Genomic DNA, 27,799 nt, shown 5'->3' with positions numbered 1-27,799 from the left:
TTTAAAGAACGTCTTGCGACTTGCGTGCTTTATAAACGATCGTTTTTTCCTCCATTGGTTGCATCATTCATTGTTGCGACGTTGCGTTCCTTGCTTAGTTTACAAACCCTGCCTAAGGCCCGTTCTACGTCACGTAAACGGGGACCGATCTCACGGAACAGGGTTTCTGTAATGGCACGCAGACTGAGCCGGACCTGTACGTATTATCTCGCCAATGCTGAGCTCTTCCGTTTGTGTTGCTCCATGAGACCAATAGAAGCCGAGTACATGGCTGCCGGGGTAACCATGTTTGTTTATGTTGTGGATACGCTAACATTGTTTCAGGTACAAGAATATAATTATAGTGTTCTGTTATTACTTTGTTGTTTATTTTTATTATATGTGAATTATGCCCGTGCTATGATCTCGAAGCATAATTTATTTTTACTTTTAATTAAATTGATATTTCGTAATCTTGAAATGCAATATTATTGATTACCATTTGTTACGTTTCCGTGAATTGTGGAAGCAGCAGACGCGATAGAGAAAGGTTCCGGGATATCCGTCACCATTTACGTGATCCGTCTCCTTTTACGCGGCATTGTAGAAGGGGCGTATGCCGGCTCGCGAGTGACCAGGCGGTCGTGTTGGCACCCCTGACACGCTGGGAGCGCTTGTCGCCGCCGCTGTGTTGGTGTCGTGTGCAGCCGGGGCCTCCGGCCGCCATCTTGGTTCCCCCCGAAGAGAGAGAGGAAAATAAAACACTCGCGCCGCGCTTCGTGAAGGGACGGAAGCCACGGGTATGTTGTCGTCCGTATGAACCCAAAAATAAAAATAACGCCAGGTTTTTTTTCTTTCCGTTACGTAAAACCGGAGGATGACAATTGAAAATCGCGCTATCTCGATGATCGTCCGATATCGTGCCCGAAGTTTGTTTATGGCCGGTGATTCATTCTCGCACGCTTCGCGTCGTCAGGCGAAGCTAAGAAAAGTGGCGCTTACAGTTGATCCCAATTATTGTGGCGTTACGGTACTTGTTTAATTAATTTTTTTTTTACATTTATACCGTGTGTTTTTTATTTAGTGTGTAAAAGCGTTTTCTTTTTAATACTTTGTTGACTTACTGTGATAAGAGAGGAGTTAAAAATAGAAGCGTGTTTTGGTTCGTGTGTTATTGTATTGGTTTAGTACCTGGGCGTAGCTTTTCAAAATGCGATAACTGTCTGGACGTATTGCTGCGGTCGAGTGTGTTTTTTTGTTAGACTGCACGCGTTAAGCGACCAGGGGGAGTTAGGAACATGTTGGTCGTGTTGTTGTGCATCATGATGAAACTCCTGGAGTTGTCTTCCAACCACGTGAAGCTAAGCGAAGACGGCAACTCGCGCATTCGTTTGCGCTGCAGGAAGAAACGACGGAAAGGTAAATAAACTCTGTCACTATTACGTAACTAGAGATGATGATTTATTGCGAAAATGATGTGTGCCAAGATAGTTTGCAATACTCTAACTTGTTATTGTTTTTATGATTTACAGAAACAATTTTTTTCTACATGAAGTCTTTTAAACATCTCATTTTCCCTCGATAAATTGCCATCTCTAGTCATGATTTAAAACATTTTTGTGGACGTACGCCATTGCTGGTTTATACTATATGTGATAGAGAAAACTCAAGAACGGTAAAACATGATGAATACACAAACAAGTCAAAATCAACTAATGTGAAATGAAAAAGAGTAGACAGCACATAGAATCCCTTGGAAGGAATTATAAATATATCCCAGCACAGACGAACACGTTGTGCTGTCAAAAACGAGACAGTTGCAATAATAGTAAACAGAGACAAACAACAACCTTGAACAACACAGCGACAAACAGACAAACCCAACGATGAAACTAAACAGATAATCCTGACAATACAACAATAACACAACGCACAAGCGAACCCTGGACAACACAACACAGTGACAAACATTGTTGTGTTATCCAGGGTTCGCTTGTACGTTGTGTTATTGTTGTGTTGTCCGGAATAGCTAATTAGTATCATCGTCGGGTTTTTCTGTTTGTCGCTGTGTTTTCCAAAGTGTTGTTTGTCTGTGTTTACAGTTTTTTTTTGCAGCAGTCTCGTCGTGTCAGCCCTCTGTGTTCGTATGTGCTGATAATTTTTTCAACTTCTTTCCATGTAATTCACTTTGCGGTCTATTCCTTTTATATTTAACATACGCTGTTTTTGGCTTCTTTTATATGTGGTTGTGAATTCATCTTTTTTGATCGTCCTTGATGTTTCTCTATGACTACAGTATAAACCAGCAATGGCGTATGTACAAAAAATGTTTCAAATCAATCTTCCGTATCGCGAGAATAATTAAAAGAACATAGGTATAGGTATTTAGTAGTAGTGTAATTTTCGCCATTTATAGACGTAAAACGTTTCATATTATTATTTTTCTCATTTTTTCTCCTGTTGATTTAAGTCTGTAGGTACCTGGAATGATATTTTCAGCCAAACTATTAGCACATACACGCCGGGCTGGGTTGAAAACTTAAAACTGGGAGGCTCGTGAATCAATACTTCTTTTGTTGAAGGGTTTTCATTGGCCCAGAGCCCTTCATATAAACTGTGGCCCAATCACTGAAGCAGCACAAAGCCAAACGTATTGGGATTATAGCCTAGATTGCGTCATGTAACTTGGCCCAAACCTGACAGGTAAAAAATAAATATAGTACAAATGGTCTGCGTATTCTTCTGCCACTGTTGTTCTGTCAACAGTTTTTGTAAACATCTACCTGTGGTTGTCAGCGTTCTTAAAAAAAAGGCCAAATGTGATGCTTTGCAGTTAACATTTTGGCACCACTGGCACTTCATTTGATTGATTCTTACAATGGGGAATATTGACTTAAAATGTTTTTTTATAGGCCATTGCTGTTTACACTTTATATCATAGAGCAGGGGTCGCCATACCGTGGCTCTTGTCATTGGAATTTACGTTTTTACGACTCACTCGAAGGAAAATGCCGTACAAAAATCACACGGCACAATCACACGGTATGTCCTCAACACCGCCCAGCACTCGACCAGGAGCTTCTTTATTTATATAATTAACTAACTAAAATAATTGAGGTTTTCTTGTTTATCTGCAGAACTCTTCTAATGACTAACACACATATACATATATATTACATTTACTTTTTTTTTCTAATTAAGTAAGTACAATATTTTCATTTTATATAGATTTTTTATCGGTTTAAAATTCCATGTAGATGCAGAGAAAATACAGGTTGCGTCTCTATAAAAATAAATTTGGAGAATCTGTTTACTTAATATTTGACTCATCTCACTCGAAAGTTGGCCTTTCTCTGTCATAGAGGAACCTTAATAACGGACACAATATGTGAATACGCAATCCCACTGAAAACAAGCTAAAAACCAGCCGATGTCAATCATTAAATTCATAGACAGCTAAGCGAATTTTCCTTGGAAGCAATCAGCGAGTAAAAATATTGCAGCACAGAAGAACACATTGGGCTGGCGAGGCAGTTGCAACAAGAACTAAAGACAAAAAAAAAGAAGACCTTGGACAACACAGGGACGTACAGGCGAACTCAGCGACGAAACCAAACAGATATTCTTGAAACACAACGACGATGGCACAGACGAGCACAACAGGCTTCCTTAGACAAAACATTTGCGACGTTTCGGGAATTGAGATATGTTCCCGTCATCAGGAATAAAAATACTAATCAGTTCGTAATACTTAAGAGAACTGTCAAAGTTGAGACAAGTTAAATGACAATAAATCTAGCAGCGGCAGGCACATTCATTGTAATTTTTATAGGTGGGCAAATAACGTGCTTCAGGTCCGAAAAGCCACCCCTCAATTAGTTTTTAAAAATATATATTTTTTGGGCCCCTAAAGTGACCTAGTGATGAGTTAGTAACTCTAGTAACGTTTTTGAACACAGTTTTCGACTTGCCTATATACTTAACGCGAATTCGACGTTCTTCCACTCACTAATGCAACACAAAAAGTACATACTAGTGAAATGTTTCAGGAACATCACAAAAGAAAGTTATGGCCTCGGCCAAGGGACACGAGCCCAGAGCTGTGGATGTGATTTCCTCTGGCAGGAAGCAGGAACACCGTGTTATTATTTTCGTCTCAGTGGTGTTATTACCTCTCTCTCTCTCTTGGCAAGAACCAACCAGTAAGCAGCTCACCACCTCCAGAATGAGATGAACTTCCCGCCAACACTCTCGAGCTTGCTTCTCCAAAGGAAATATTCACTGAGAAAAACGAATGGACAAATAGCAAAACAGTCATGTGAGACATGCGCATACGCAGCATTCCACTTGTGTACAAATAAAAAGAGGGGGGATAGAAAGAGAGAGAGAGATAGAACCTCTCTGCCTCTTGTCTGCTTTTCCAATTCTGTCCTTCTGTTGGTGGGAATCATGGGCGTAGATCCGTTTTTTGGTGGTGGGGAGAAAGGGGCCCTGCCTGCACTTGCAAAAGCGTGACTGTGAAACGGTTTTGATGTGAAAACTATGCCTTGTGGAAAACTTTCCGTATTTATTAAAGTTTTTTTTCTTATTGCATGCATGCAGGCCAAATATGGGCAGTGTACAGCAGACAAGCACCGTACAATTAACATTGTTCTCTGGTGCCAGGGCAGTCACCACAAATGTGTGCATAATAAAGCCGATGTTAAGTTTCAATTAATAGGAACAGGTAAAAAAAAAATCGTGGATTCATTTCGCAACAGGATGAAGATCAAAACAAGCGCACCTGCTTGCTGCAAGTTTGACTGAATCACATGTCCTGCAGAGAGCTCAGCGCCATTATGAAACCAGCTGAAGAAGCGCTGGACAACGACCAACCCACCCCAGATTCTCGCTGAAGGCAGTCCCTCACACCGTAAGTGCTCGTGGGCTGTACAGATGTCCAACAGGGATGATGTTAAGGGGCGTTAAACCTCTTCATCTTGTAAGTTAAAATACTCCGATACCACGTGCAATAAAGCTCCCGTGCTAGATTTTTTTTTTGTTTGACATGGCACAGGACTTATTTGGCTACTTGTTGAAGTCAACACACTTTGTGTACTGGTGTGATTATTATGGCCCGCGTGAACTAAAAAGTTATTTCCTCACGGCGCTTACAGACTAGAGCCGGTTAATCATATGGTTGCAACAATGTATATAGGATCTAAGAGATATGATTTATGTTTTGACATTCCAACAATTGGGATAAATAGTTCAAAATTTGAATTATAGAAACAAATTGAATAATCCACGATGGCGGGGCTAATCCTCCTTAAGGTAAGGATCGTGCGTGTCAAGCCAATAGCTTAGACACTTACTGTACAATTATTAAAAACTTCCACGGCTTATTACTTCCTCCCTTACGAGAAGGTTTGGGTTGGGGGGGGGGGGGGTAACTAACCGGCTGTCTAGGGTGCATTTAGGCTCTGGGTTCCGGACTACAGTTAATGAGGGTTTTACCCCCCAAGCTTTACTTTGTTAACCCAGCGCTCTTAGCTTTCGCGTGTCCGCCGTAGCGCCCCATGGGCAATATAAACCGTTACGCCGTTTACGCACTAGGGAAGCTGTTAGAGTGTCGGCTATAACGAGAGGCTGAGGGGACCATCCAGCACCGTCACCACCAAGAACTCCCTTATCTCACTCAGATAACCAGATAGTTGACTGTGTTCGTAGTCCTTAGACCTTATCAGTGCTGCTGGCTCCTACCCCGATCCACCATGTGACACTAGGATCCCTCAGTCACCCAGTGAACCCGTGGTCCGGTGGAGGACTGCCCAGCCTCTCCTAGTTGTCTAGGACAGGGATTAGGAAAGGATACAAATGGAGCATTAGCCTTCAGACGTAAAGCCGTTTTCCCCCCATTTTTCTTCTTCTGATTTTCACATACCGATATGGAAGACGTTTGTTTATATTTGCATCAGCTTTAGTTAAACTGCTCGGAAGAAAAATATATCAAAATATTACTGGTTAGTATGTTTATGTATATTAAAAATCTAAACGAATCTTCATAATAAAAATGTAATGAAATGAGTTTACATTTTTTCTCCAGTTTAACTTCCAAAACATGTACAGCTGATACATTTGTGAACTGAAATTCCCCTCCTCTTTTGGCTTAACCCCCCTTCGATTAGAATCGGACCTTAAGCTCCATCTGTATATTTCCCTAATGCGTGGTCCATGCTAGTCCGTAGTGCTGTTAAAAATATGTTTAAACGTAAGTTAAAAACGTTTAATGGAAGCAGCTAAACATATAAATATACTTAAAAGTCTTTTAAGAAAGTAACGGTTGCCGGCAATAGGTATCTTGCCAACATATTCGAGGAATTTCATCCGTCCTTTCGGCGAAAGTTGAAGAATGTTAAGGTTTTGACGGACGGACGGATGGAATTTATCGGGCCATCTGATTGGCTGCAGGTCATGTGATTGACGGACGGACGGACGGACGGGTAGCGGACAGCTGAGACGGATGATTGTGAGTCCAGCTCGAGCCGTCGCACGCGTGCTGGCCCGGGTTGGGGGGGGGGGGGGGCACGGGGAAGACTGCATTTGCGCCTCTCACGAGTTTGTTATGAGGGTAGCTGGGCTTGTAGCAGTACCACGCTGAGGCTGTTACTGGTCCAGTCTACACTAAATTTTTTTTGTGTATCGAACATAATTTTTTTTATGAAAAATTACAAGTATTTGTAAATATGATATATACTTTAAAAAAAACTTGTGTCACTACAAAATATTGTTCCCTGTAATACTGGGTTCGGATGCTTACCCGGGTAAGAATAGCTTTTCAGTACTAACTGCACACATTAATAAACCTTATATAACAAATTATGTTCAATTATTGAATATTCGATTGTCATTACCATGGTTTAAAAACTTGAATGAAATATCGATTAAAATATAAAATTATTCGCCAATATATGTACGATATACTCAATATTATCTCAAAAACGTATTTAATATATTTTCAAAAATATCCAAGGATTTGTATTGTACAAAGTTACAATATATTTATTATAGTATTAAAAACTATTTCTTAGCAACTGTTGTAGCACTTGGAGCTGTTATAGCATTTGGAGCACTTGGAGAAATTGGAGCATTGGAGCAATTGGAGCACGTTCGTCCTTTTCGTTGATTCTGGATTGTTAGGTCTGTAGTCAGATCATGATTGGCCTCGTGGTTCGAAGCCATCAAGTCTTATTCATTTGACGTCTTACATGACCTTATGCTGTGTATCGAAAATAAGGCATCTTGGCTACTGACTATATGTACCTAATCACCAACTGGATTTGGCTGGCCACCGACTGGTCGAGTTAGCCTAACCAAGCGGCTGGTCGCTTCTGGTCATCTAATTGAAAGTGCCTTGTAGCTGACTGTACGTGCCTGGTTAATCGACTGTCATGAAAGACTTTTCTGAAAACACAAAGACCTCGCTTGGCCTTCTAAGAAGACTGTAGAATTTACAATTTTTTTCAATTGTTATTTTTTTTCTCGGGCCTATCTTGTTTTGGTAATTTTTTTTAATATTTAATTAAATTACTTTTTTGCGTCAGTCAAGGATCGAACCGAGGATGTATATCGATCGAATCAATCATTATTTTAATAAACGATTTAATTGATGGATTTTGAAATTTTTTTCCGAATTTACAGCTTAATAATTACATAATATCAAGATGGTGGTCTATGTCATAATTAGCTTACTGGAGGCTGGTAAATCGGCAATTTATGCCACTTTTAGGATTTTGACCATGTTGTATTAAATAAGTGTTTTTTTACCTAAACAAAACAATTTTGCATGCCTGAGACAGAGTATGCTGGCGCTCTCTAGGAACAAACAGCAGAAACAAAGATGTCGACATCCAAGGTGGCGGCCACCAAGATGGCCGCCGTGACGTCAGGGCGGTCTGTCATTGGCCCCATCACATACCACACACCACGCACCGGCACCGGTGCAGGAGCCCCCATATATACTACTAATAAAGATTTTGCAAGCGCAAGAGGGCCCCTTTACTGAGAGGTTTCCTAATTCCAAGGAGGGCCCGGGCCCTCTTACCCCCCTTCCCCTCCCATCTCCGGGCGGATATACGCCTATGCTTCAGGGCGTATCTAACATCCCGTGATATATTGACAAGTTGGGTGTTAGGTCTAATTTTTTTTTCAATTTCCTCCCCCCCCCCCCCCCCCCCCCCCAACGATTCTTGTATCCTCTACTGTACCACAAGGGTCATTCAAGTGTACGAACATGTACAATCTGGATTTGTAGCCAAAAATAACGAGACTTCGACAAGTCCCTAGTGATAGGTTTATAAGGTATTAGTGTATTCAAGCTTTAGTTCTAGAATCGGATTTTTTTTTTGTCTAAAAGAAAGCAAGCACTGAGGGGATCTTACGACCGCTATATTGGGCAGAAAAAAATAACCTGTCTGGTCGTTGCCTAGCAACAGACGTGTTTGCTTGGCTTCGCTTTCGCTAGCAATACCACTGGTGATGCAGAGTTGGTCCCGCAGACACTGTGGGCAGTGTCTGGCAGTGGTCCCTCATCTATATGCGAGCTCCCCCGAATACATTTACAACCGCGCGCACAACTTGGCTCCCGGCAACAGCAGGGCCTGACCTTCGGCAAGGTCACGGGGCGAAGACTGGTCTACAGTTCCAGTCACAGTTAGGAAGTGGTTGTGTGCTGTTTTTTCCGTGCTGATAATTGAATTCAAATGAGAACCACCTTCATTTTGAAGTTAATACTTCTTTAGGCACGTTTTAGAAAAATGATGATATTGGATTTTTACGACGCGCGTGCACCATGCAACGAAATTTTTATAGTAAGATGGCGGACACACGTATGAACATAAACCCATATATATTCACTTTCATAATAAATAGACATACCAAACGCATTGGTGTGTCAAATGAAACTACAGTGAAACTACCCTGGAATCTATGTGGGAAACTAAACTATTCATAGTAAAGAGTAATCCCAAGTTTTAAAAAACGTAAGTGAGTATAGGTATGTTCCCATATGTTTAATTTATTTTCATTATAAATTATTACATTATTATTTAATAGATAATTAAAATTAATAAATTCAAATAATTTTTTGTTTAATGATTAATTAAAATTTATCTGCATTAAATTACTAAATGAAATAAATAATTTTGTATTTATATTGAATAATGAGTATTTACTTCATTAATTTTTGTTACAATAGAATTTTAAAATAGTTTAGTATCTTAATTAAAAATTCTAAATAAGTACAAACACTTTTTATTTTTCTGAATAGTTAAACATGGTGACACTTTTAATAATAATAGTTACTCCGAATATGGATCGAACCCACCAGTTCACGTTGTTAAAAAAAAATTCTTCGTTGCAGTCGATCTGTTTTCTCCGGAATGCAACTTTTCAACAAACACATAAAAAAAAAAAGTAGGAACTTGGGCTTCGGACATTATTTTTTTCATTGTTACATGTTATCAATAAATCACTATTCCACTATAAACACAGTTTTCACATTTTTGTGGGTTAGATTTCTATTCAGGGTAGCTATTCAATTTTTCTTCCTAGCGAGTTCCTTCCAGTATTATCCTTCATGTGTACATGACAAAGTTTGCTAACCAGAACGATTCTCATATCAGAACAGGCACACCCACACTCCATAGACTACTGACACTTCTATTGTCTTGAGTGGAAAAAATTCAGGTTTTTTTTCCTCATGCAATCCATTGTAAATTATCGTAGATATGGCGACGATTAATTATTTTCGCACAGGGAAAAATATTAGCATTATCTGAATGATCGTTTGCTTTGTATTCCTGTACTGATAATTATATATATTTGTATATATATGTATGTGTATATATATATATATATATATGTATTAACGACAAAAAACCCACCCAACTTTGCGCCAATTTTGCAGTTAATTGAAAAATTTCTACCTTCCTGAAATTAAAACCGTTAAATATTAGGCAACGGTGTCCATAACAAAGTCACAGCAGCGAATGTTCAGTTCATAGAAACCTCCTGGTGAGTTTTGCGCAACTTCGGCCAGCCGAGGCGTTATTTTATAGGTTCGACTTGACCTTGAATCCTATAGAACATTCTTAAGGATGGTTCTTACACGCCATGTTTGAGTTTTTAAAATCTTATGTTCATTACTATTAGTTAAGGACTATTTCTGTAAATGTTAACACTATACCTCCATAGCATTTGTTGTTCTGTCACTCATGTTTTCAACAGATATTCACCAAGTGTAATATAATGTGTGTAAAAAGTCGCGCAAGTCTTCGTGATTATCATCACTTGTGCGAATTCTTTCACCATTATATTACACTTGGTGGATGTCCGTTGAAAACATTAGTGAGAGTACAGCCAAATCAATGGAAGTAAGGTTTTAAAATTTCAGAAATGATCCGTAAATAATAGTAATGATGAGAAAAAAAATTTAATGGTGGGAAAATCCGATCCTTAAGGCTATTTTCACCCGTCATGTACTCTTGCTGCATTTTCTTGCTATTGTTATTTTTATGTAGGACAATTTCTAACGGATTTTGCACCATACAAGCAATGCGTTTATGTTTGAAGTTGTGAATGGGTAACTAGACGCGGTGGCATGCATTGACGAGTTCTCTGGATAGTTAGTAACTAATAAAGCCAAGATTTTATGTTTTCATATAGTATATTTCATCATGAAAAATTTAACATTTCGTTGTTATTGTATTTTTATGAATATTGAACATTATACTTCTTTAATATCGTGCATACATATATAAAAGTTACTCAAATTGAGGCATGTATCACATTTTACGTATCAAAATAAGAAACAATGTAACTGGAACTACTGAACTTACGTATCTTTATTATTAGTAACAACATTATATTTGAATGAAGTTTCACAGTAGGTAAAACAAAATTAAAAAAAAAAATCAAATTTAAAACTCTTGACAGTAACAGGAAGAATTTATTTTAAACTTTGAAATAAAATTTTCTTGCAATAGTTTTTTTTTCATTCTAGAGTATGTGCACTTTTATAACAATAAGCAAAATAAACATAATTATATATATATATATATATATACATACACACACACACACACACACACTATTCGCAGTATCGTGCCGATTTTTGTGTTAGAAAGCTAAAACATTTTCAGAGAGGATTTCCACACTATTTAAGTTGACAGTCTCCAACTATTAATATCTAACGTGTAAGTGTAAACTAAACCGAGTTATCAAAAAACAAAAATGTGAATTAATAAAAGACTGCTGAAAATTCAAATGTCGTGATATCCAGCGCCATTTTTGTTTATTTCGTGACTTTTACGTTACTTTCGTGTCCTGACCTTCAGTTTTGTTACTTTTTCGTAACTCGCTTGACCTGTAGACACAGTGGTTACTTAAAATTGCCGATACTATTTTCTACAGTTAAAATTTTATGGTGGAGTAAAAAATAAAATTTTGTCATTAAAATAAAACATATTTAATACTATGTATAAACCAAGTACATAAAACAATACTTAGAACCAAGATTTTATTATTTTATATTTTATCCAATTTCGTTGTGAATAATTTCAGATTTAGTTACTAGTTTAGTCTTATGAATGTTTTACAGACGCCACTAGTATCGTGTATAAATACATACAATTACTCATTGTTGCATATATCACATTTTATGTATCAAACAACCTTATCAAATCACTAAACCTACGTAACTATATTGGTAGTGGAGGAAAAATATTCATCGCATGGTTTAAATTTATTTCTGGTGCTGAGCTTATGAATTAAGTTTTAATTTTAATAGACAAAATTAGGTCATTCAGGCGAATTTTATGCATTTCGGGGTTGGACTTGCATTGCGATGCTGTATGGAGTATTCACTACCATTTCGGTGTTATTAAAATTGTTATCGCTATTCGCTATATAATATTGCCTCTAGTAACCAGTATTCATTGTCAATCTAAGGGATTTTTTTATTAATATCGTATAAAAAATGTGAGCGAGTCTTTTAGTATTCGCCAGTAATTTATAACACCTAACCTCGGTAACGAGCCAATTCATATGTTCTTAGGTGGCAAATACACCTATAATACGAAACTCGGACACATAGTTTAACGTAGAATTCTTAAAAAAATATAGCCGAGCGTGATGAATATACGCAAATTGTGTTTTCAACTACATTACATCACACGTAGTTTCCGCGCCCGCCGTTAGAATTCGCTGCCGGAGCAGCTACGGCGACTAGCAAAACAATTAATTAGCAGACCTAAATTTTAAACTATATAATGAAACGGCTCTGATGAAAGCGAAAAGACTTCAAAAGAAAATTAAACCCCGGTTGTGGCCTTTCGACAATGAATTTTATTTAAAAATCTGCCCATCTTGTTAAAATTCACTAAACAGTTAGTACTATAAAGTTTTCCTTTGTCTTCTTGAACTTTGGTTCTCGCCTTCCGCCACAGATGGCAGCACCGTGGTTGTTATACATTATCGTTCCTTGACTTCCGCCCCATTTACGATGTAACTCCTACCAAATGCCGTACACCGAGAGCTAAGATATTGCACATGAAAAAGGAATCTCTACAAGCGACATAACCAAACCCAGACACGTAGCCAGGGAATAGGTTCATCGGGTCCAGACCATCCCTGCCAGGAATTAAAGGAACAAAAAACACAAGCGAAGACAGAATAAGACAATTACAGCAACTTAGCCTCATAAGGTTACAAAGAGTTTATTTTAGAAGGATTATTGTAATTATTAGTGGGCTACAATAATGTATTTCCTCCCCATTAGCCCGTTATGCCTCGTACACAGAAGCGGCAGAAATTGTTTTTCCAACTAATATGTATTTAATGCCCGTTTGTACACGTTATTTACTTTTTCACAAACTTGACATGTGTGTTTCATGCATTTAATAGGCCTAATATATAGAATATATTATATTCATGACTGGTTTTTTTTAAGAAATCATCAAACAATTGACTAAAGAACAAAGCATTAAAAACAATTCAAAAAATATAAAATATTTAAATGAATACGTTTAGGTTTTTGGAGTTCTGAATTCCGACAATTCCCTGAGATTTTAGCTTTAGAAACAAAATTCTTTTAAAATTAAATTATAAAAAAACTTAAAATTAAAATTGATACATTAATGTTCTGATCCAGTGATACTTCCACCAGCGAGTGCGATCCAGAGGAATGCTCGTTATAGGCCGGAACTACAATAGTCCGTTGCCTCCGTCCGTCTGTCATCCGTCCGTCAATCACGTGACCTGCAGCCAATTATGTGGCCCGAAAAATATCATCCGCCCATCCGTCAAAAGCTTGTAACTTACTACTTTTGATGGATGGAGGGATGAAATTATAACCTGCTAAAGATTTCAAAGTGTTTTGTTTGTTTAGTTCTTTAGATGCTTACAAAATTATTTTTTAATTACTTTTGAACTTATTTTAAAGTATGTGTTTTGAAACAGAAATTTTCCGATTCGTAGCAGGGTCATTTATTACGCACGGTAACTCTGAAAATGTTGAAATAAATACCAGGGTTGAAAATATTGAGTTTAATGATATCTAAGTGCATAAGCTTACGTGGTTGCCAAACTAATCTAACTATACAAGAGAATTCTTTTTCAAAATTTAATTTTTCTTTTCAACAGAATGTATAAGGGAAACTACAAAATGTCCATAAAAGACTTTCTCAGTTTCATTGATGTAACCGTTTAATTTAGACTACATATTTACAACAAATCATACATACAAAAATTCGTTTTTCTTACAAATGTTTGTACCTTTAGTTATAATGCACACATTCAACCTCAAGTCCAATTCTTCCCACACTTTGGTTGACAAGTCCGACCATTACGACCAATCCAACGGTCAGGGACTTCAACGTTCAACCACTCTCGTGCAGAGAGATTCCAATGGGGAGGAGCTCCATCCAGAAATTACCGATTCACTCTTAGCAAATTGCAGAACACATAACCCTACGCTCAGGAGTCGCGATTTTGCATTGGTGGTGCTGTGAGCGAGAAAACAACAAAGCAGTACTCGCACACACGCTTATCTGAAACTGTTTGAGATACTCTTTAATTGTGACCTTGAACAAACACATTAGAATGCTTACAGTTGATACTATCACAATTTATAACTGGGAACTTATTTTATGGACAGACGATTATGACGGACGAATGGCTGAAGGACGGACGCGACAGGCTATTGTAACTCCGGCTACAGCAGAGTAGTCCGAGCAGCTTGCAAGCTGCAGCCCGGGTGGGGAAGCTTTGGGAAGGGGGGGGGGGGGGAGGAAACGAGCTCAACGAGTCTCAATTGCCTTCAGGGTCGCTGGGAACTGCAGCGACACGCACTCGCTCCTTGCAGTTTCACGGCCAGGATGCTGTGTGTGCAACCACTACTGGCCAGAACAAGGCATCGGTCAGCCCGACGAGTAGCAGAACGTAGCCCATGACCTCCTGTTTTGAAGCTGTTAGGTTGGGTTTTTAATTTAAAAACACAATAGAGAGCATATGAGGCCATGTGCACGACTTGTGCGAAATCGGTTGTCAGATAAAATATTACTGTCAATTTCAACAAATGAAATTTCGCGATGTATCGGACATCTGTTGGCAGTGTTTGGTAAATATATTAACTACCAAATGATTATCTCATGACATCTGACCAGCAATTTGTGAGCACATAATATAAATAAATAAAGGTTGTATAAAACTATAAGTTGACTATGCTAATCACGATACTTTTATTTTATTTACATTATTTGCTAGTGACCTATAAGTAATAACATTAATTAATTTTTAAATGTGGAATAACACTTGAGAATTGTTATACCTCGAAAATTTCTTGCCACACTATGATATTGATAGACAATATGATTGTCCCGTCAAAATGGGTTCCTACTCTTCTCTCATTGTTTGTTGCGCCATGCGTCCGTAATAGAAATAAAATATATTCATTTCCCTCCTATACGCACAACCTGTCTTCCATGCACACTACATCCTATGCGATATTGTGAATCCGTAGGTTCGGAAACGTGGCAGTCTAACTATGTACGCACGCCCTACTATTACTGTTATTTTTTCAATTATGCACACAGCTTAAGGCCCGTTTTGCAATAGCACGGAAACTGAGATGGATCTGCCAGATCATTACATTTTGCGTCTGCTGCTCCCACAATGCACGGAAACGTAACAAATGGTAACAAATTGCATGCATTGCAAAGTTACGATATATATGCATATATCGTATATATATATTATAATGTATATATAATATGCTTCGAGATCATTGCAGGGAAAATTTACGGAATAATAAAAAAAATGCCAAAGCAAGAATAGAACACTAGATATTCTTGTACTTGAAACAATTTTGATCATATTTAGAACAAAAACAAACACGGCTACCATCCCAGAAAAATACTCGGCTTCTATTGGTCGCACGGAGCAACGTAAACGGAAGAGCTCTGCCGAGCTAATCCGCGTGGATCCGTCTCCGACTGCGTGTTGTTGTAGACACACTGTTCCGTGAGACTAGTCTCCGTTTACGTATCTCTGTAGAACGGGCCTAACCGTTAAGGTTATGTGTTGAGGTAGCAAAATGAATTAATGTTGTATATATAGGGCAGTAACTGAAAAGTCAATGTTTGAAATTTAATATCGTGGGGATATATTTACGGCGTGTTGATGGATCGCTTCATATTAGCTCGAGCCAATGGCGATCCAACCAGACAAACATTTTAAATTAAAGCATTGAAACACCGCACTTTTTTTGAAAATGAAATGGAAATATTCATGCAAACGACAGATATTTGTAATTTTGTACATCTACATGAAAACAACTGTATCACTAAAAAATAGTGTTCGCAGTATTAGTGGGTTCGGATTCTTACCCGGGCATTTTTGCTTTATGTTGTCCCGGAAACTCCAATAGTTAAAGTTATTTGTAAACCGTTCCCTGAATAGCTTTCCAGTATTAATTGCGCACATTAATATAAGCACAATAAAAAATAAAGTGAAGTTATTGAATATAAGATCATTTTCCCATCTTTTAAAAAAAAATTTCTTGCAGGAACATCAATTATAAATATAAATTTATGCGCCAATTTTCGTAAGAAATTCTCAGTATTTTCTGAAAAAACGTATTTCACATAAATTAAAAAATAACAATACACGTGTGTTTTACAAAGTTAACAATACCTCTCTTGTAGTATTAATAACCATTTCTTGGCAACTGGTTTCCAAAGGAATCTTTTGTAAAAGCACAGAATATTTACCTGTGTGGACTCGCATTAAAGCGTGTTCGGGTTCCCTTTCCGACTCCACGCGTACCTGAAGAAATTCTCTTGAAAACACTCGTTTTAGCTAAATTCACTCTCCAAAGAAATATTTTTGGTAAAGAAAATCCGAAAACACAATTAACTTACTTACTTCAACTTTTCCTTAATTTTTCTTTCTTCGTAAACGGCCACGACTCGGTTGACGTAGGCAGTTTCTAAATTGCTTGGGTACTTTTGCAGCTTTGGAATACCTGCGTGGTCCCTGGCACCTTAATCACCTTAATCACCACCAGAAATACCTCCTCTACACTGCACACTACACCGCTCACATCACCCCCTCTAAACTTACCGCAAAATTGCCCCTAATATTGACTCTAAGAAACCCTCCACTTGAAACTTTACTTCATGAATAACGTCTGGAGAGCGGTTGCTCCCCCCCCCCCCCCCCCCCCCCCCCCCCGGATGATGGTTGCTTGAAATTAAAAATTAACTTTTATATTTTCTAATTTTGGATTATCCAGAAGAAAAAAATTTGAGCGAGTCTTTCAGTGCTCGACAGTGATGTGTAACATCTGACCTCGCTAATGAGCGAATTAATGAGTTTTAATGTTGCAAATACACTTATAATACGACACTCAGACACGAAATTTAACGTAGAATTCTTTAAAATAATACCGAGCGTGATAAATTGCGTTTTAAACCATATTTATTGACGCGAATCTCACGTAGTTTCCGCACCTGCCGCTTGAATTCTCTGCTGGAGCAGCTAAGTATTAGCAGACCGAAATTTAAACTATATAATGAAACGGCTATGATATAAGCGAAAAAAAAAACTTATTAAAATACTAATTCCCGGCTTTGTACCTGATTTTTTTGACATGAAATTTTATTAAAATACTGTCCATTATGTTAAAAGTTATTAAAAAAGTTAATGTTATAAAATTTCCCCTTTGGCTTTGTGAACATTGATTCGCGCTATCCGTCACAAATGGCTGCACCATGGTTAAACATTTCCGTTCCATGCGACTTCCGTTCCATTGAAGAAATTACTTCAACAACATGCCTTTTATCGAGTGCTAAAAAGATGTTACACATGAAAAAAAAAATAGTAGAAAACATTCACAAAAAAAACTACTATGGTAACAAATATGATAAATACTAATGCTGGAATAGCAATAGCGCGACAACGCGACGCCAAGACGCGATGCGACAGCGAAAGAACGCATTATTGAGAACATGCAGTTTCTATCCGCGCGACCAACAAAAATAAATAACCAGATGCAAAACGTTTCTTGCCGTAACGTACGCAAACTTTGTACGACAGCCATCAATGTTTACAAGTTTATTTTAATTAATGGACCTGTTTCAGAAAATGTTGGGTGATCAAAATTTAGTTTATCCGAAAGAAAAAAAATATTATAGAAATTTCATAAATAAATTTAGCAATCATAACACGAATAATAATCGTATTACCAATAGGTACATAAATTCAACAAATATTTGTTTGAAGAAAAAGGGGGTGGTGGTGGTGGTGGGAAATCTCACTTTTATATAAGTAACATCGCGCCCGAGACGCGATGGAAGTAGAAAATATTTCTAATCGGAAAGTCTGTTTCGTCGGCTAATGTCACGTTGGTGTCACAGATGCGCCCAACGTTATTCGTTAGAAGATTATTTTAATCGCGTCGTCCTGACGCTGTTGTGACTCCAGCATAGAGATCGTAGAAGCCAGAAGCCATACCAGTCGACGGAAAAATGAAAATTAAAATAAATATGGATAGAGCTACAAGATGAGATTTGTAAGAAACACATTGCTCAGTCAACTAAAGACAAAAAGTTACAAATAACAACAAAAAAGAAAGATACAAGAAAACAAACAAAAAAGCACATCATATATAAAAAGAGAAATAACTCAAGAGGACATAAGCACCGTCAAAGTAAATAACACAATACGTATCTATACTTATAGTTAGAATATTTATAATTAGGCATAATAGAAATACGAAATGAAAATTAATTTCCTAAATTTTCTATAGTTAATAAATTACATACATTTTTACTATTAATATTTTTATTCATAATATATTTTATTTTTTTACATTAAATAATTTAATACGCGTTTATATATTTTTATTCGATTTATTTATATTTTATTTGCCTGTTTATGTTTTACGCTTTATATTTCTGTACCTCAGAGGTGTAGGACATAATGCCACAAACTTGTAACTTTTCAAGAGAAAGTTTTCTATTTGTTTAGATTTTATTGATTTTTTTCTTCGCTAGTAGTAACAAGGTATGCCTTATGAAACTTTAACACGGGGACGGGGTGAGGGGTGGAAATTAGTGTTTTAAGCCTTTGTATATAAAAATGAATTTCGGACAAAATTGTATGAGTGCTCAATAACAATTCATGGAGCCAAAAATGTATATGATAGGACACTGTGCCGATTATATTTAATAAAAAAATTGACATAGTTTTCCTTATCTCCGACGTACATATTTGTGTAATATACTTCGATAGTGGGCTACCGATAGCACCGTAAGGGGTCGCGCTTTAAAGACATGAAATGTTTTCATAATGACGGGATCAAGCGTCTCTGATTCTCATCCGATGCTGTTGGCAGCCCTTGAGCCCTTGCGGTGACGTAATGAAAGTGGTGACGTCACAGGAATAACCCACGCTATTCCCCCTCGTTCTGTCTTCGCCCATTGATTACCTCAGTCTGCCCTTTGCCCGTGCGCTTTCCGGATCGCTGCGCGCTGCGCTGGGGCGAAAAAAGGAACTCTCTCTCTCTCTATCTCTCTCTCTCTCTCTCTCTCTCTCTGTGTGTGTGTGTGTGAGCGCGCGCATGGAGGTCAGCTGGGATGACGGAGCGATCGTTTAGGCCTGTCACACTGTCAAATTTTCGTCACAGACTTAACTTAATAACAATTTTTGAGAGATAACACCCTGTAGTTTTTTTTTTTTGTAAATTGAACAGAAATAAATATTCATGTCAAATTATAGATATCTTTAATTTTTTACATTTACATGAAAACAAATGTATCGTTAAATTAATGTTCGCAGTAATACCGAGTTTGGCTTTTTACCCGGGCATTTATGCATTGTGTTGTCCCAGTACCTCCATTACTAAAAGTAATTTGTAAAACGTTCCTTGAAATTTTTCCCAGTATTAACTGCGCAAATTAATAAACATCATAAATCAAATTAAAGTCCACTTATTAAATAATGGATTATTTTTTCCGTTTAAAAATAAATATGCTCAAATGAAACATAAATTATAATATAAAATGACGTACAATTTTTTTTTGTAAGAAATACTCAGTATTATTTCGAAAAACGTATTTCATATGTGCAGAAATAATCATAGTCATGTGTAGTACAAAGTTTCAATATCTTGCTTGTAGTATTGCAAACTATTTCTTGGGTTAACTTTTTTCCAAAGGAATCTTTTTTAAACGTACACAATTTTTTTCTCTCTGTACAATGGACGAAATATAGCTTTCAAATTTCTCCATCAAATAAAGTTGGTCAGAATACCTCGAACATGTGCTCAATTCTGTCACACTATAGAGGTTTATCATTGAACTGAGCTAGCTCAAACTTTTCAATTTCGAAATTAAAATAATACATTTTCAATGATTTTTATGCGTTTCTTAACTTTTAAAAAGATTATGATTTTAATTCACTTTATTACTCTTTGCACAACAAAATGAATGTTCGGTGATATTTAAACGTTGTAGAATCATCATTCACTTTTCCAGATAAATTATGTTATGTACGACATTCATTTTCTTTTTAACGTCCTGTACTTTTATAACCTTTTTAGTCACCTGTGTTTATTTCGCCATTTTAAAGATTCGTTGTGTCGGAAACGATCACCATTTTTGTTTTCGCTTAGCACTATTTTGATAGGCTGATTCCGCAAAACATACCACGTATTTGAGAACACGTCCTGTATAGAAAATGTTTGATTAAAAGTTGCCATCCAACTTGCCAAACTAAAAGTGACGTTTTGGTGTCATCATAACCCTCCAACATTATTTTATCAACTTTACGGGAAGGTGTTGGCAGCGAAAGTTGACAGTGTGGCAGAGACTTAAGGATCACAAAAAAATTCTCGAAACGGAAACCTCTTTCTCGCGGGGCAATCACAGAGGATTACGGGAGGAGGATAGAACCGAAAGCCGCCATCTTGTATCAAACTGTTTTCAGGTCACACTTTTTATCGTTGGCTAGGGAATGCATACAAACTAACTCTACAGTAGCATTTTTGAGAAACATTTGTTCCTAGAGTTCTAATATTAGCAAAAAATGAAGAAAAAAAAGTGTGAGAGTCGGTCAGTGATTGAACACATTTACAAAATTGCATAGGTAAATAAGAAGGAAAGCGTTAATGTAATACACGAGTAGTTATAGTATTATTCAGTGCAGTATGGTCGCGCCCACGACTCGATGGAAATATTTTATCTTTTATAATCGGAAAGTCTTTCGCGTCCACGAATTGTATCGCAATGACGTCACAGATTTATCAAACGTGATTTGTTAGAAAATGATTTTATTCGAGCCATGCCTGTCGCGCTATTGTGATCCCAGAATAAGACAAACCTTCCTGAAGACGTCATGGAGCCCTGGGACATTTGCTGTTACGGGGGCAAAATATTTTGAAGAAGGCCCTTACTGGGGGTTGAGGGGCGTATGTAATACCCTCCCTCAGAAAATTTGTAAAATAAACTCTTTAAAACAACGTTTTTTTAAAAGCCAATCTGTTAGTTATAATTTGAATAATTGCTTGTATTCATTTGTCTCGAAAATTTTTTGTATTCTTTCCTGATAAATTATTCTCGGGTTGGTTTTTATACATTTTTACGAACAAAATTCAGGTAAAACCGTGTTATTATATGAAGGCAATAAATTCTCATAAAGATTTTCTAATACGAAATCATGAAATAATAATAAAAAAAAGAATTGACCAGCACTTTAAACTGCAAGCTAGAAAAAAAATAATTTTCATTCCCCCAATATCGTCCATGTTTTGAACCCCCGAGCTCCGGAGCTGCTCCTGATGCTGGGCTGATGTGCTTTCAGTTCCTGTGTGCGTTGCAAACAAAGATTAAAATCCATCAAGCAGCGGTTCAGGGAAGTCAAACAATCCATCATAGATGCTCTCTAGAGGCAATGGGAAGTGGTTCTGTGAGGACGTAGTTCGAAGCTGATTTGCTTTTACGTCTTCGTTCTCGGCGGGATCTATTACACTAAATGTTTTTCACAAACATTATTAAATATGCTATTATTTTTTTTTTTGCAGTTGTACTTCTTTAGGTGCGTTATGAAATAAAATATGAGAGTGATTTCTTACAATGCATGCGCACCACGCAACGAAATTTTCACAGGTCGAAAAAAAAAGGGCTACGTAGAAAAAAAAGTTTTTTTTTTTTTTTTAAATCATATACCTATATGATTGATGTTGAATACTTGTCAGTATCATTTAAAACATTGATTTATTGTGAATATTAGAGATAGAAATTGTGTTTATAAACTTTTTTGAGTGTATTTGAAGTGTATTTGTATAAGTGAGATTGTGGTTTACATTATAAATTAATATTTTTTGTTTAATAAATAATGAAAAATTAGTAAATAAGAATAAGCAATCAGCATATTTAATGCTGTTTATTATATAAAAATTTATCTAAATTATTCTATTCAATTGAATTATTTATATTATACATGTGTTAAAATAATTAATATTGAACACTGATTATTTATTTAATTTTTTTAAAAATTTATTGAATTTATACTTTACCAACTGTATCTATAAACTCACTTTAGATTCGTGGAGTTAAGTCTTGCAGTGCGCCCTGCCAGGCCCTGTCGACTTCACCCGCCGTGCGGCGAAATGCTTGTTCACGACATTACTTCATGTCCAGGACAATGCATTCGGATGCCCCGCTAAATACGCATTGCAGTTTGCGTTCCTTAGTGGAGTCGTCCTGACTGTTTGTAAAAGTCAGGCAAATCATCGTAATGGAAATGTTCGCCTGACTAATTCAATCACTAGAGAAGGAGAGGTTCATTTTCTGTGGTTCACTCAGCTGAGAGAATCGCATACAAAGATTGTTCCTATAATCTGATTTTTTCGACAACCTCCGTCTGCGTATGGCTGGCCACACGCGCGCGAGGTTGATGTGGAGGTTTGCCGTCTAGTAAAGTTGCCCAGTTGCGACATAGGCTCGTATCTGCGTGTGGGATACAGATTTGCTAACGTGCTTGAGGGAACCTCGAGGCAAGCGTGGCTGCTGTAGCGTGGGCGCTGTCCCAGCTCGAAGCGCGAGCCTCCCTGCTCGGGGCTGCGTGGCGCCGTCTGCCGGCCCGACCGCTCCCGTCTGCCCCGAGACTGAGACACGGTACAGCCCGCTGCACACGGTACAATATTCCTTACAATATTGTAAGCTAGGAGTCGTACTGGCTCTACTACTAGTTTCTTCACTCGAATTCAAAGTGGATACTAGTAGCTGTACGAGCTGGGCTACTGGTTTTGCGTAATAGACAGCGTCCTATTTCCGTTGCTTGGTGTGTTCCAATATTTAAGGAGTGGCCAATCAAAACTCACGAAAACAGCACGAGGGGTTGTTTACACTTTTAAGCGCGCATGTCGTGATAAACATGGAAGGAAAGAATTGGACTAGTGACCAACTCTTCGTTTTAATAAGTGCATACAAAGAAGAACCTTGTTTGTACGGAGTAAAAAATGTGAATTATCATAATAAAAATTTGTTGTGGAGAATATTCTCTTAACAAAACTAGTAAGGCAGCTAGAATCGTGTGCAGCAGAAACTTGTAGCGCACCTAGTGTTTCAGCTTGTAGCCTACACAGTACAGAAACCAGTAAGCATTCTAGTAAGCAAACTAGTAGAAAATATTGTACCGTGTGCGGTGGGCTTTAGACAGTAGCTTTCGTAATACGGAGTGTCCGTAAGAATGTCCCACTCATCAATATTTCAATAGCATCCACTTTAAGTGTTGCAGAGTTCAGGGTCAAAATTAAAGAGTAACTCAAACGGTGTTTTTTTTTTTAGATAGGTAAGTGCATGCGCGAATACTGCTTCGTTGTTTACTCGCTCGCAGCGCCACCTGTGTTGAAAGAATGGCTCTTTCCCCAATTAGTAGAGGTTGAACCTGTAAACTTTATTTGGCAACAGGATTTGAATCTCTTTGTACGATAGTGGTTGAACTTCTAAGTCCCTGACCGTTGGATTGGTCGTAATGGTGAGATGACAGAGCTCTTTTTCTCGCTGGTCTCCACGTTCACCTGGCACAACGCCATGCAATTTTTTTTTTCCTTTCCCTTTTGGGACTTTATAAAAGATGGTGTCTAAGCCCCACCGCTAGCTAATGATTTGCCAGAGTTGAGACAGAACTGAAGAGGCTCCGGACTTATTAACCAAAGTATGGGAAGAATTGGATTTTAGTTTGGATGTGTGCATTATAACTTAAGGTGCACCTTAAATTTAAATTTAAATGTACCTTAAATTTGATGTATGTTTTTTTTTGTAAATAGTCTAAATTAAACTGTTATTATATACCATTGAAACAGGGTCATTCTTTTATGGACACCCGTACATATATTACTTACATAGCCCATGATTGTAAGAAATAATGCATCAGTTATTATCAGGGAAACAAACCAGTGAAAATTAATTCACTTCAGTTTGGTAGTCACATATTTTGTAGTGCAGCATACCAGAAATACTGAATCATCTACTTGTTTATGTAGAACATAGTTATTTTTTACAAAAAGTATTTAGTGTTTTACGTTTTTAAAATGATTAATGTATAAGGGAATTTTGATTTAATACAATTGTTTCAGACATACGCCATTGCAGTTTTGCACTGTTTGTTATGGGAAAAAAATTAAAGAATGCAAAATAAGAAATAAAAATGAGTAGGTACATAAACCCGCAGACAACAAGCCTAACGCAACTGATGTCGAACAGATGGACAGCAAAACGACGACAGCACAGCCGAACACATTCGAACTTAAAATATCAGGCAGCACAAGAATCAGGGTTGTAGTGGTGGCGGAGCGGAGCGGAGCGACGCTCCGCCACTGCTCTTGAGGCAGGAGCGGAAGCTCCGCCACTGTTTTGGTGGGGGGTGGGGGTGGGTAATAATTATATATATAATTATATATATGCGATAAACGTTCTAACCAAATGATTGTTGATGTGCGTGCGTGTTCTTTTTTATCTCTTGTCCCGTAATTTACTGTGCTCTTTACTGAATATCTCTATAGATTTGTTGATTGCTGTGTTACGATTCGTAACTTACGAATATGTAAAGCTGGCATTGTGCGTGCGCGGTTGCACTAAAACATCGAGTTAATTCTTCATATTATTTTACCGCATTATATACCGAGGCTTCGCTTGCAACGAGCAGCTGGTCGTGGTATTAAAAGAGAAAAACAAAACTGCAAGCAAAAGATACCACGATCTTTTATTTTGTGCGTGACTTTTTTTCCCCTCCATTTTTAAGGATATTTTTAAGGAGGAGGCAGGAGGTTGGCAGGCACACCATGCGCGTGCGCACTGCGCAGTGAAATGAGTTGACGTAGCTCTGTGTTATTCAGTTACAAGGCAGCTGCAAAACTAAACACCGCATCTGTGCGACACCGACACTGGCTACATTCCTGGTTCAGTTTTGTTTTCTATTCCGTTAATTTGCGCGTATTTGTAGACTGTGGTTAAGTGCTGTGCGTTATAGTTTTTATGGTCATGTTACTAGCAAATAATTTATGGTTTTTATCAGTGAACTACCTACACAGCATGAGGAAGACAGTTGTTTTGAAAATTGAACATTATTCGCAATTTATCTACAGTAACAATGGAACAAAAACCGAAACAAAAAAGTTGACCTCTTTCTTTTCTCGGGTCGCCCCTGTTACTAGTTGTGTTGGTGCTTCAAAAACCTCAACTGCTGGTGTTGATACGTGTATCTCAGGCACCTCGGTTCAGTATAATCAACTCAATGACTCGCCTAGAGACGATAATGAACTCGTGAAGAAAGATGAAGATAGTTCTTGTGCGGCTGCAACTGCAAGTAGTGTTGAAAGTGTGGAACTGCTACGCTGGCCAGATGTTTGGAATGAATAAATGTGGCCAAGGAAAAAATAAGCTTTCCCATGGATTGATTGCAGGCAAAGTAAGCTAGGCTGCAAAGTATGTTCCGAGGTAACTCAATTAGGTGCATTCAAAGAAGAGCGAATTTCTATTGCTAATGAATGGCGTTCATATTCAGTTAATTATTACGGATTTAACAGATCAGATCAGCTTAAATCACTACGTAAAAAAATAATCGAACACCAACAATCTAATGCTCACCTATAGCACAGACAATTGTTGAAACATCTCACAAACAATCAATTGAAAATGTTTGTGCATCTATGAGTAAAGCTCAGCATGATTTAACAAAAGCAACATTTAGATCAGCTTATTACATTGCGCAAAATGACCGACCATTTCGGTTTAATTGAACTTCAGAAGCTAAATGGGGTAAATGTTGGTGTTGTTTTACAGTCTCGATATAGTGCTGTTGAAATTATGGAGCATATTTCAAAAGAAATGAAGGAACGGATTATTAGACAAATTAAGGGTGTGTCTGGGAAAATATCAATTATAATTGATGAGTCGACCAGCCTAAGTTCAAAATCTGTGTTAATAGTTTATTTGAGATGTGAAATAAGCAAAGAACAACCACCCTCTTGTTTATTTTTAGATCTAGTAGAACTTTCTAAACAAAAGACTCAAGACAATTTTTGAAAGTTTATTATGCTTTCTTGATAAACACGGGTTTAATAGTGAATACATCAAACAACATTTGGTAGGATTTACAAGTGACGGTGCTAGTGTTATGCTTTGGAAACACTCTAGAGTAGCTCAGAAATTTCTATCCCAGTATCCAAATATAATTTGGCATTGTATGAATCACCGACTTGAGTTAGCATTAGCCGATTCTGTTGATGAAGTAGCAGGTGTAAATCATTTTCACATATTTATGGACAAATTATATACTTTGTACAGTAGGTCCCCAATGAATCAACACCAATTAGCTGAGTGCGCTGCAGAGCTCGGCCAAGTAATTAATAAAATCGGCCGTATTTTGTCAACCAGGTGGGTGGCCAGTTCCTTCCGAACAGTTTCAGCGGTATGGTTTGGATACAGCTCTTTATTCAGCCATTTTTCAAAAGCCAAAGTAGATATGAGTAAATCTTCCACTGAAAGAAGCATGTACAATGGCTTATTGAAGCGATTTTCATCTAAGCAGTTTTTACTTGATTTGGCCATAATGCATGACATTTTAACAAACTAGCCATTCTTTCTGAGAATCTACAAAATAGAAATGCTTCTATTGTCTATGCAGACAAACTAATTAAGCGATGCATTCGCTTCATTGAATCTCTCAAAGAGAAGCCTGGCACTCGAATTTTAGAGGCCCAAATTGCTATCAAGTAAGGACAGTTTTCTTCCATACCATTAACCGATAACACGAAAATGACATCCATTAACCAGCAACAACTATTGTCTAGTGTAGCAAATAACCTGAAAAAGAGGCTGTTTATAACAATGTCTAGCCATGAGTCAACGTCAGCGTCATCCGAGACTGTTACAAAGAACGTTCAATATTAAATTCTGTTGAATAAAATAAAAGTTCTTGACTGTGATCAATGGCCAGCCGATTTGCCTGTAGGGTATGGCGAAGAGGATATACAGAATCTTTGTACACGATTCCAACTTAATTCAGCCAAGATAAAAAAAATGCTTACCGGGATTATCTTGACAATAGTCGCTGTATTCCCAGAGAACTAAATGTGTTAATGAACTGCACAAAACTGATTGCGTGTAGTTCAGCTGAGTGCGAAAGGGGGTACAGTTTGATGAACATAATTGTATCTCCTACCAGAAACAGACTTTTAAAAAAAGCATGGGGCGCTTAATATACAAAAAATATGGTACAAAGCGCCTCAAGCTTTTTTCTCATTTATACTAGTATTGCTTATATACCATTGTCATCAATTAAATTTTAAAATTATGTTTTACTTTTTAGTTTGATAATCTTTAAAAGCATGTTTCTTTAGTTTTTTAAACTATATTTATTTTTTTGTGTCTATGTATTGTAAAAACATGTAAGGGTAGGCCTATTATTTGTATTTTCCAAAAAGTGAAATTAATAGTCATGAAACTCGCCGATATTTGTTAAATTAATACCTCCATATAAGTTTATGTTAACAAAATCTTTTTGTTATTTCTGCCAGTAAAATTGCTAATATAGCTTCAATTAGCACCTGGAAATTCAACATTTCCCGGGGGAGGACCCCCGACCACCCGCTTTTATTAGTAGGATGGGTGAAACAAAGAGTCTTAAATACAAAGAGCTCCGGCACTGTAAAATTTGGAACTACACCACTGACAAGAATTCCATGAAAGGAATACAATCATGAAAAATAACAGAACAG

At 37.4% G+C, this 27,799-nt stretch overlaps 1 protein-coding gene across 2 annotated transcripts in view; it reads left to right on the top strand.

The window, feature by feature from the left end:
• LOC134527681 (uncharacterized) overlaps nt 1–27,799 on the top strand; it is a 256,176-nt gene that overhangs the window by 102,954 nt on the left and 125,423 nt on the right. Inside the window, exon 1 of one of the 2 annotated variants that reach the window (XM_063360580.1) lies at nt 731–1,398. The exons of the other annotated variant lie outside the window; for it this stretch is intronic. Coding sequence (XP_063216650.1) covers nt 1,278–1,398 — 121 coding nt within the window. The 5' untranslated portion in view covers nt 731–1,277. Of the gene's footprint in view, nt 1–730; nt 1,399–27,799 lie in introns of those variants that run through there. 2 annotated transcript variants of the gene reach the window in all.

This window comes from Bacillus rossius, chromosome 1 (assembly GCF_032445375.1).
Source record: "Bacillus rossius redtenbacheri isolate Brsri chromosome 1, Brsri_v3, whole genome shotgun sequence".
In the NCBI taxonomy this organism is placed as follows: Eukaryota; Metazoa; Arthropoda; class Insecta; order Phasmatodea; family Bacillidae; genus Bacillus; species Bacillus rossius.
Note: the sequence above shows the minus strand (reverse complement) of the source record. Positions and strands in the feature narration are given on the sequence as shown.